General features: G+C 56.4%; 2 protein-coding genes across 5 annotated transcripts in view; one reads left to right on the forward strand and one right to left on the reverse strand.

The window, feature by feature from the left end:
- Positions 1-3,651, forward strand: part of EDRF1 (erythroid differentiation regulatory factor 1) — a 36,915-nt gene extending 33,264 nt beyond the window's left edge. For 2 of the 4 annotated variants that reach the window (XM_029932767.1, XM_029932768.1), the window contains one exon: positions 2,882-3,651. In XM_029932767.1, the coding sequence (XP_029788627.1) occupies positions 2,882-3,035 (154 nt within the window). In that variant the 3' untranslated portion in view covers positions 3,036-3,651. The remainder of the gene's footprint in view (positions 1-2,881) is intronic. The other 2 variants (XR_003905802.1, XM_029932769.1) reach the window with 2 other exon arrangements.
- Positions 2,431-10,132, reverse strand: part of MMP21 (matrix metallopeptidase 21) — an 8,130-nt gene continuing 428 nt past the window's right edge. Inside the window, exons 2-8 of the mRNA XM_029920596.1 lie at positions 9,730-9,869; positions 9,434-9,575; positions 8,111-8,368; positions 5,855-6,027; positions 5,307-5,602; positions 4,064-5,111; positions 2,431-3,595 (exon numbers count right to left, since the gene is read on the reverse strand). Of these exons, the coding sequence (XP_029776456.1) occupies positions 5,102-5,111; positions 5,307-5,602; positions 5,855-6,027; positions 8,111-8,368; positions 9,434-9,575; positions 9,730-9,869 (1,019 nt within the window). The 3' untranslated portion in view covers positions 2,431-3,595; positions 4,064-5,101. The remainder of the gene's footprint in view (positions 3,596-4,063; positions 5,112-5,306; positions 5,603-5,854; positions 6,028-8,110; positions 8,369-9,433; positions 9,576-9,729; positions 9,870-10,132) is intronic.

The following is a 10,132-nucleotide window of genomic DNA, read 5'->3' on the forward strand; positions in this document are numbered from 1 at the left end:
GGACACCCTGGCTCCCTCCATTCTGAGCAGGAACCTCTCCAGTAGAGGCTTTCAAATAATTCTCTGCGGCCTTAAGGAGAGCTTCTGTGGGGAGGAGCCCTGGTGTCAGGTGCACGTCCCCGCCTTGTCCCCGGCACTCGGCGGGGCCCTTGTTGGGGCAGCCGCCCGCAGACCCGAAGGCACACGGTTGAAAAAGAGCTGAAAAAGAGCGTTTCCTGTGTAATCGCCATGGGTAAATTTTTAAATGTTGGGTTGGTTTCCACAAGGTGGCGATGTCCACACATGACATGTGAGAAACAGCTGTTCGCGGCTTCTCACAAATTGATGGTTTGAGTGATTGGCTAACAGGTGATAGTTCAGTCCTATAGTATTTCTTATAAACATAACTGTCCTGTGCGTGGCCTGAGTAGTGCCATTTTAATGGAAGGTCTGCTCACCTGTTTTCTCAGGTGGTTAATATCCTGTCAAAAAAAACTTAGTTTTTATGCAGGATGTATAAAGTCCTTTTTAGCTAATTTGTGTTAATTTTTCAAAGTTTATTAAAAGACTGTTAAATGTGATATTTGTGTTCATACAGTTAATATACCGATAGGCTTCAAAACAGAGAAGCTGGTTCTTGTGTCAGTGAGTGTGTGTCTGGCGTGTCGCTGATCCGCACAGGACGCTGTGACTCTGTGGTGGAGAGGGAGGTGCATGCCCGGCCCCGCCGTCTCCCACGCGTCCGTGCGCGCGTCTGTCGGGAGCAAAGGGAGGTCAGAGCTAGACTTTAAAAGAAAGGAAATACCTGCTAGAAATGCCTTTTTTTTTTTTTTTTAAATGTTTGAGAGAGTGAGTTTTGTGTGAGCAGGAGTGGGGCAGAGAAAGAGGAGACACAGAATCGGAAGCAGGCTCCAGGCTCTGAGCCTCCTTGCTTTAGCAGATGGGAGCCTCTTGCCCTTTTTTGATGGCTTTGGGGTTTCCGAGAATATAAAACTATGAAAAATATAAAAGTAGTCTCAGGGTTTGGGACGCTCTTGACCACGGGGCAGATTTGTGGACTGTTCTGGCCAGCTATGTACTTCTAATATTTCATTAAGATTAGGGGCACCTGGGTGGCCCAGTCAGTTAAGCGTCTGGTTCTTGGTTTCAGCTCAGGTCATGGTCTTGCAGTCCATGGGTTCGAGCTCTGCATCGGGCTCTGCTGATAGTGAAGCGCCTGCTCAGGATTCTCTCTCTGCCCTACCCCTCCTCCCACGTATGCATATACTGTGTCTCAAAGTGAATAAACGAACAAAAACTTTTTTTTAAAAATGGGCCACATATGTGTGTATGTACGTGCGTGTGCGCGCGTGTTTGGTTAACATTATTACAAAAGGAAAGTAAAGAGCTGTTAGTTGCCTTTGGAAGAAAGATAAGCCTGTGAAATGTTGGAACCCTTCTTGCTGAGTTCGTGGTTCACTGAGACTGTTGGTGAGAGTAGATTAAGGATGGGAATCACTGGTGGAAATTGGAAGATGAAGATTTAAGATTCAGAATTATGATCACAACAGATCTCAGAGGGTTTTAAATGTCTGACCCTAGCAGCCATCTGGTATCATTGGGCCTCCAGCTGAAGTGTGGCATCATTGTCCTTGAAGAATTACTTTGTGGAGCACTCGTTCTGATTATTAAGTCCTGTTGCCTTTATTTGTCGGAAAGGAGTTTACATTTATTATAAGATCAGAGGTTTTACAAATGTCAGCCCCAGCCCAGAATTAAAACAAGCATCTTAGGCCCAAACTGTCAACGGTGACTGCATCTTGAACAGTCACTGGCACTGTGCCAGGGGTGGTTTTGAGGGGAGGAGAGATTTGCCCAATGAAAGAAGTAGGACTGAGGGGGAGAGGAGCGGGTCTCTCCAGAAGGTTATGCGGAGCCCACGCGGTCTCCAGCCTGGCCCGTGCTCAGCCCCGGTGTGGACAGCGGGGGCCTCGTGAGGAGGAGCAGGTGCAGCCCCGGGGAGGCGGCGGCCCGCAGCCTGAGCCTCGGCGTGCAGGAGCGAGGTTCTGGGCTGCGGGTTTGCTCCGGCCACCAGACGGGCACTGGGGCAACAGTGCGGGGAAAGAGCATAGCGTTTGTCTGGACTCGTTTAAAAAAGGAAAAATAATGGATGCTAGAAATGAACTGCCACGTAATTAGTAGTCTTTTCGACTAAAAACTAAATATCCAGTGGTCTGACCTGGAGGAGACATTTTTGGGACAAACAACTCAGGTTTTCGTTGGGACAGTTTGTCAGCAGCGTGTGTCTCGAGCCCTGCACCCGCGGTGACGCTTGTCACACGAGGCCGCGCTGACGCGTCACCTCCAGTCAGGCGGGGGGGCTCCCCAGCCTGGGGCCCCGGCGTCAGTCCCTCGAGGTTCTGGCCACAGGGAGAACCTCCCACAGCCGCCTCGGAGGTGCTCGGGCTCTGAGCAGGCGTGCGGGCATCGGGCCGCAGAGGGGGCGGGAAGGCCGGCGGCCCCGCGGGCCCCGGGCTGTCTGCGCCGGCGCTTCTTCACCGCTGTGTCCTGCTCGGGGCACGCCTCCTCCCCGCTGCTCCCTCCGTGGAGCACAGGCGCCGCGAGGGCAGGGACTCTGCTCCGTGTGCCTGGTGCCCGCCATGAGCGGTTCCCTGGCGCACGCGGGCACGCGGATACTTGTCCAGAGAGTGAGCCTTGGTTTTGATTGACTTGTATTGAAGTAAATGCCTAAAAGCAGGCCTTTGAACAGTGGACGCGAGAAGGTAAGTACGGACCAGGCAGTGACAGGACACCTGCTTCCCCGGGAGCGGGGACGGGCTGTTTATTACTCTTCATTGTGGGGGTTTCGGTCTGAGTTGTCGGTGGACCTGACCGTGAACTTCCGTTTTTTGTGTTAACGCAGCAGTAATACGGAAGAAGACGTGGGGCTCAAAGCCAACAAGCAGATTTACTCCCAGCTCCTGAGAGCCACCGCCAACAGGAGCGCCACTCTCCTGGAGAGAATCGACGTCCTCGTCCACTTGCTGGACCAGCTTGCTCGCGGCAGCGGCCAGTGACTCGGGCCTCAGGCTCCGTGCACGGCGACACTGTCAGTGCCTTCTGCCCTCGGGACTGGCATGTCCATTCGGTGCTTCGTGTCATTAAAAGGAGGGAAGTGGCCACTGGAACAGGCACAGCAGTGGAAACAGCTCTCTCCCCAGACGGCGTGTCGTGGGGGCGTTCTTCGCTTCATCTGAAGTGAAGTCAGAGTCGGCCCGAGGCCCCCCGCGTGGCTTCTCGGAGACGTGTGTGGACCTGGCGTCCCCGCGCTGCTGTGACGCACATAAGCTCGTAAACAGGTTTCAGGTCCGATAGGCTCCATGGGGTTAAGGTAGAACTGTTTTAGATGATGCTACTTTGGTCAGGGGACTTCACCTAGTGGTTCAGGCGGGTTGGAGAAGCTTCCGCGTCTACAGTGCTTCTCGATCGCTCGGAAGGCGGCCCCCCGCCCCCCGGGGCGCGCGGGGCTCTGCGGTGGGGTGCTTGGGGCGCGCTGAGGGCCGCCGCTGCTCTCCGGCGGGCTGGACAGCCGATCAAGGACAGGCACTGCTCCCCCTTCCTTCACTGTAACTGGAAACTGTGAATAAGGTAAGAAAACTATTTTGAATAAATAAATTATTTATTTAAAATGTCTTGTTTTTCCTGAATTTCACATTCTGCACTTTTGAGTTTTGATTGATAAATCCAATTTGGGTTTAATTAATCTCATGAAGTAAAGATTAAAACACTGAAAATTTCTGCCATTCACTGCGTCGTCACAGGGACATGATGCTGCTTGCCGCCGTCCCGCGTGGCCTGCGTCCTAGTGCACACGTGTCCTGCTTGCCATCCCGCCGCGCTGCCCCCCTGTCCTGCCCGCAGCGTCCGCTTCAACTGGGCACGCACTCTCCTGTCGCGTGGACGCTGGGACTTGAAGACAGGAGCCCCCCCCCCCCCCCCCCCCCCCCCCCCCCCAGTGCAGGCTGCCGGCTCCCCCCACCTTGAGCGCCTTGGCCGGCAGCCCCTCCCCCCAGCGGCCGCGCCCTCCGGAGGAGTCTGAACCCACCTGCCGGTTGTCTGGAATCAAGCGGAATCTTTACAAAGTGCTTTCTCAGGCTCCGAGCTGTTCAGGTGTTTTCCTGGGCTGTGAGTTGATGACCCCTGTCATAGCGTGACAGGACAGTTGCTGGCCCTGTCCTTTGTCCACGTCTCTGGTTTGCATTTCCTTGGGACACGTTTGGTCCATTCTCAAACCCCCTGAGGCATTTCAAGTTCTGAGTCGTGAAGCGGGAGCCCGTCAGGACGGCTGTCCCTCTGCGCCCCTTCACTCGTCCAGCCGCTCGCTTCCACTAAGAAGATCTCGTTTTGAAGTCAGCTGGCGCCAGGGATGCTGCCCTGGCCTCGTCTTCTGGCCTCTCCTCGGCTGAACAGCCTTTGAGTCGAGGGATATTTGTTTTTGAGCAAGAAGATCCCAATTCTGGCGGTCTTCTCTTGTTGAAGCAAGAACACGAACACTCCCTACAGGGACGGAATAAAAGTCTGCGATGGTTTGTAAGTTGCTGCTTTCAAATGAGTGCTTAAAGTGCTTGAGCTTCGGCTGTTCCTTGAGCAGAACGATGCTACCTGTGGCCTGGTCACCGAGACGACTGGCTTTTCAGCTAATTTCCGTGCAGGGATGGAGAGAAGGTGCCAGGGCCCAGGCCTGGAGGCAGGCGAGGGTCGCCAGCAGCCGCTGCGGTGACCCTGGGCGGGACCCAACCGTGAACTTGTTTCTTCGCCTAGAAATGTGTAGAGCTTGGCACCCGGATGGGGCCGTGAAGAGGGAGAGAAGCGTTTGGGGAAACCTTGTGTCCACCATCCGGGAGAAGAGTGCAGACGATCACGACAGCAAGCGTGGAGTGTGGTTAATCTGAAACGCGGGCGTTTTCCACCGGGTCCCCGACGCCTAAGGGCGGCAACCCCGCTTCTGGGCCCGGGGGGCCGGGTCCCTTCCGTGACCAGGGCCTCGGGCCGCTGCCGAGTGCCCGTCCCGCCATGCGATCAGCGTACGGGGGCGGCGGGTTGTGGAAGGACACGGATTCCTCGGGATTCTTTTTCTTTGTTTTTAACTGTTCCTAAAAATTTCATAAAATCGGTAAAAATTTTTTGCCTGAGAAACAGACTTTTAAAACAAATATTTTAAAAGTTCGGGTAATGGCCTTTCCCATTGGGTTTTAGCCCTGTTCGCTTCCGTTACTGAGAACCTGGGTTACTTTCTCTGTAAAACCCCCAACTCCCGCTGGGATGAGGACTCCCTTTTTTCTCCTTACGTGTCCAGGGCGGAGGCATGGACGTCACAGATGTCAGGCCACATCTCTGCGACGGACTGCTTTGGAAATAAGCCATTGGGAGGAAGCCAGGGTCGCTGCCGTCTGTCCTTGTCACCAACCACTTTCCAGTACGCGTTGCCTTTGAGCAAGAAAATGGAGCTGTGCGCGTAGGAGTAATAGGCTGAGTCTATGTTTCTGAAAGGATGGTTGTGTGGCTCCGCAGCCGGAAACACTTCTGTAATCTTCCTCGGGTAAGAAGCCAGCACTTGGTTTCTGTTGACATCAAATGCGAACACCTGCAAAGCAAGGAAGACAGACCGGCATTTCTGAAAATCCGTGATTTTTAATTTATAGGCATGAGATCTGTCAATCTGGGCTTTGTACCAGTCTCTAGGCTTGAATTTCCTAATTTTCCACATGATGGGATCTGCCATGGTCCTACGGGGCTGAGGCAACCGGGAACAACTTGTAACTGACAACTTAGTCCTCTGACAGGCTTCCGCGGGGGCCGACAGAAGCCATGCCACGCGGGAAAGCTGCCTACTTACGAGGGACTCTTTGAAGAAGTAAATTAACTGCTTCCTTCGGTCATAGAAGGCAGTGTCCAGGGGGCTTGGGATGCCGGGAAAGCCTTCCGAAATCCGTCTGGGGTAGCTTCTCCCCTGTTCGTCTTCTGTGCAGGCCTGATCCTTGTCACCGTCGTATCTCCAGTACTGATTTCCTGAGAGCCAAACAAAACGTGCTTCTGTGGTTTATTACCGTTTAATTATAGACAGCCACCACGAGGGCCGCTTTCTGTCTAGCTCTCAGCCAGCGATGACGTGTCGCCATGACCCCAGGACACAGCAGGACCTCAGCGTCTGCGCGAAGCCTCCACTCGAATGCATGATTCCCCAGGTCTAGAATTCCTTCTAGATCGGTTCCGGCAATCATGGCCACTATTAAAACGTTGGTTGCCTTTTGCAGGGCACTCGAGCCCATGGGTGCTCGCCCAAGGCAAAAACGAAATGACAGATCAGAGGCTCGTCTTCACATAAGCACCCCCCCCGCCCCCGCTTCCTACGTAATCTCATGATCTCATGTTAGAGACCCATGGGGGGCCCTGAATCATTTTCCCACCATAATAAACATAAGCCCTCTTTTTGCAGAAAACCATCATGATGCTTATGATTGGGGTGGTGGTGGTTTTTTTACGATTTTATTTGTTAAGCAATCTCGATACCAGTGTGGGGCTCAAACTTTCAAGCCCAAGATCACAAGAGTCACATGCTCTACCAACCAAGCCGGTCAGGCACCCCATCTTTTTTTCAGGGTTTTGGAATTCTGCAGTGTGACCGCCAGCTCTGTCATACAAATGCGGGACCCCGAGAAGACCTGAAGCACTCCAACCAGACGGACGGCCCGGCTTGGACCCGGCGCAGCCCGAGAGGACCCAGTTCCACCCCAGTGGCCGCACCCACTGTCCTGTGAAGGCACAACGTGTAATGTTGCTCCGTTTTTGTGTCAGGAGCCAAGTGCTGATTTCATGCCCTGAAACGGCACAGGACTGTTCTGGACCCCCCTTACTAGTCCCTTGTCCCGAACACCAGCATGTCGTCAGCATCAGAGAGAATAAGTCCACGGAGTTGGATGGTTCTGCGTTCACGGCTCGCAACCCACAGGCGGCTCCGTTCTGCAGCAGCCGCCCCGGGAGCTCCCGCCCCCCTCGGCCTCCGCTTCCACCCCCGTCCCGAAAGGCTTGCCGCGGAGAGAAAACGGTGACGTTTGTCAGCCAGGGGTGCAGTCCACGCTGACTGGGATGTCTGTCTGAACTTAACAGTATTCTCGAGTTAAACCTAAGAGGTTCTTACAGCTCCGAGAAGGAAGCCCCCGTCCCGGCAGCCCCCGCGGTGCCCTAACGCTGAGGAAGAGGTTTCGTTGCCTGCCGCAGCTCTGGCCCGGACTTCTCCAGACCCTGAGATGTGCTTCCAGACCTGACCTAGAAAAGGCTGCCCTGGGCCGTCGTTTACGTAACTGAGCTCCACTCTGTGCGATGGAGAGGAGATTCAGACCAGCCGCGTTCGCTGGTTTCTCCTCCGGCAGAACCGCACGCAGCTTCCCCTCGGTCTGGCCCTTGCCTCTGACTCCTGAGCCCGTAAGACCAGCGGGCCCGAGGACCAGGACTCGGCACACGGCTTGCCTCTAGGGCAGAAGTTCCGGGAAGGGGAAGAAAACGCAGCCACCACAGAATCCGGTTTGTGCTGAGACTCCAGGCACCTGGGTTTCAAGGACAGCCATCGGCCGTGACGCGGACACAGAGGCCCCGGCCTGTCGTGTCTGCGCGTCCGCCGGCCCGGGGCCCCCAGCTCGGCACCTGCCTTCCAGCAACATGCTGACCCCGGCTCAGAAACCACCACCGACTCCTCGCCGCCTGGTGGCCGAGGCCCTCGGGGCTCAGGCGGAGCCTGTCTGCACCCAAATCTCGTCCCGTGTGGGTGCCCTGTCACACCCCCACGGGCTCAGCTGTCTCCACCTGGTTTCCCCTCACTCACTCACTCTGAAGCCTTCTGCTTCCTCTCTCACAACCTCTCCCCCCACCCCCCGTTCCTGGCCCAGCTGGCCGCTCACTGGCTCACTCGTTCTTTTGTTCACTCGATGCACCCGGTGCTTTCAGGCCCTGTGCGCCCAGAGCTTACGCTCCAGCGGAACGGACAAATCGGGGGAGCAACTGCCAGAGCAGGAGCAGAAGGCACCCCGGCCCGGGGCTCAGAGCCCTCGTCCGCACGCGCCTGTGTGATGCCGAACAGCCAGCCGGGAGCCTCTACCTTTAAAAAAATACCGTTCGTCCCTCCTCCACGTCCAGAGGTGGACGAAAGCGTCTATGCTTTGCGCCGGGACCCCGCGCCAGCCGCTGGCGATCTGCAGCGGGTCCCCGTAGCGGGTCCGGTTGTTGCGGTTCTCGTACAGCCAGTACCAGCCGTTGCGGAAGAAGTACGTGCTGAACCTCACGGCCACGGCTCCATGCGGGCTCCTCTCTTTGCGAATCCAGTCAAACACGGTGTCAAACGATCCTTTGCATGAACCTTAAAAAAAAAAAGTCCAGTTGCTCGGCACCAACTGTTTCATGTGTGATTCGGATAGAGACCCTTGCAAAGCTGGAGTTTTCTATTAAACACTGTTTTGTTTTTGAGAGAGCGAGAAAGCAGAGGGAGGGGCAGAGAGGAGGAGACACAATCCAAAGCCGTCTGTCAGCTGTCAGCACAGAGCCCGACTCGGGGCCCGAACGCACGACCATGAGATCGTGACCTGAGCTGAAGTCAACGCTTAACTGACCAAGCCACCCAGGTGCCCCTCCAAGAAGCTGCCACACCAGACTGGAGGCAGAACTTCCCGAGGGGCCGGGGGCCTGCAGCACTGCCGGCCCACCTGGGCTGTTCGGGTTAATCTTAGTGCGTAGTGCTCCCGGGTCTCTAGGTGTCTCGGTCTGGATGCTGGTTATGTGAGCACCCGAAATAGAGCCGATGCCTCCCGACGGCTGGGCACACACCAGAGTAAGCTCTCCTCTGAGGGAAACCCTGGCGTTGGTTACTCTGGGCACAGGCCCTGGTGCCAAGAACATAAGGGTCTGAGTGCAACGGTAGCAGTGTGGTCTTCGTTTTCAGTGGAAAAGGGGAGGGTTGCTTTCTTTCCCTTCAGCCTCTAGTCACTTCTCTTAGCTAACCATTCACACCTTAGCCTGAACAATTAAACAGATGCTAACCATTCACACCTTAGCCTGAACAATTAGAGATGGAAGTTGATCCCCCGCTGCTCTTTGCCTTGGGAGGACAGGAACTTTCTCCCAGCGGCTTCCTTGACATGTAGGCCCCAGGCTCTGCCCCTTCCTCCCAGAGATGTAATGTGGCACATGAAACAGAGGCCACGGGAGGGGAAACCTACGGTGGTGCTTTGCTCTGTGCCAGAGGCTACGGTCTGGGTGCGGCCGCCTGCATCCCAGAGCTAGCAGGCAGCTGCTGTGGGGTGCAGCTGGAGCCGTACCAGTCTATGCCCATTGGGGGCCCCCCTAAGGAGTGCTGGGCTCCTGTGAGGCTCCGAAATACTGCGGGTCCGCTGTGAGCCCAGAGGGCGCTCTCCCAGAGCAGCCTTACCGTACAGCTTCTGAATCGCTTTCCTGTCTGCCCAGTCGAGCTCAAACTCCGGTTCCCGGGCCATGTAATTCGGCCGCATCACGGATCCTGCCCTGTAGGTGTGAGGCAGGCCGAGCACGTGGCCAATCTCGTGGACGGCCACCTAGAAGGGAACACAAGCTGTGGGTGCCTGCGCTCCAGGGGGACGATGGGGAAATTCGGGAACCTTCTCAGACGGCTGTGGGCTCCTCCCCGGACGGCAGCCCACGCTACCCCGCCCGCCGCCCCGCCGCTGCCCGCAGCCCGAGACCACTTACTTTGAGAAGGCTGATGCCCGCCTCGCTGGTGGGAGGCGTGAAGTGCTCATCGTCGTCAAAGTGGATGTCGCCCAGGCGCCAGGCGTGCGCAAACTCCTGCCCGCTGCCATCAAAAACCCGGGGACAGCCCAGGTGCCGTCCTGGCAAGGAGACAGGGAACACAGACCCCTGAAACGTTCACGGCCTCGAGGACCCCGCCCAGGAGCCGAAGCAACAACTCCCGGCCTGCGCGACAGTGTTATGAAGTCTGAACACTTGGAAACGGAGCTGCACCGCACAGGCCTTGGGAGCCCAGGGGAGGGGGCGGGGCCGTGGGAGGGGAGGGGCTGTAGGAGAAGGGAGGGGCGGGGTCCCAGCAGGGGGGAGGGGCGGGGCTGTGGGAACCCAGGGGAGGGGACGGGCC

The sequence above is a fragment of the Suricata suricatta genome, chromosome 2 (genome assembly GCF_006229205.1).
Source record: "Suricata suricatta isolate VVHF042 chromosome 2, meerkat_22Aug2017_6uvM2_HiC, whole genome shotgun sequence".
In the NCBI taxonomy this organism is placed as follows: Eukaryota; Metazoa; Chordata; class Mammalia; order Carnivora; family Herpestidae; genus Suricata; species Suricata suricatta.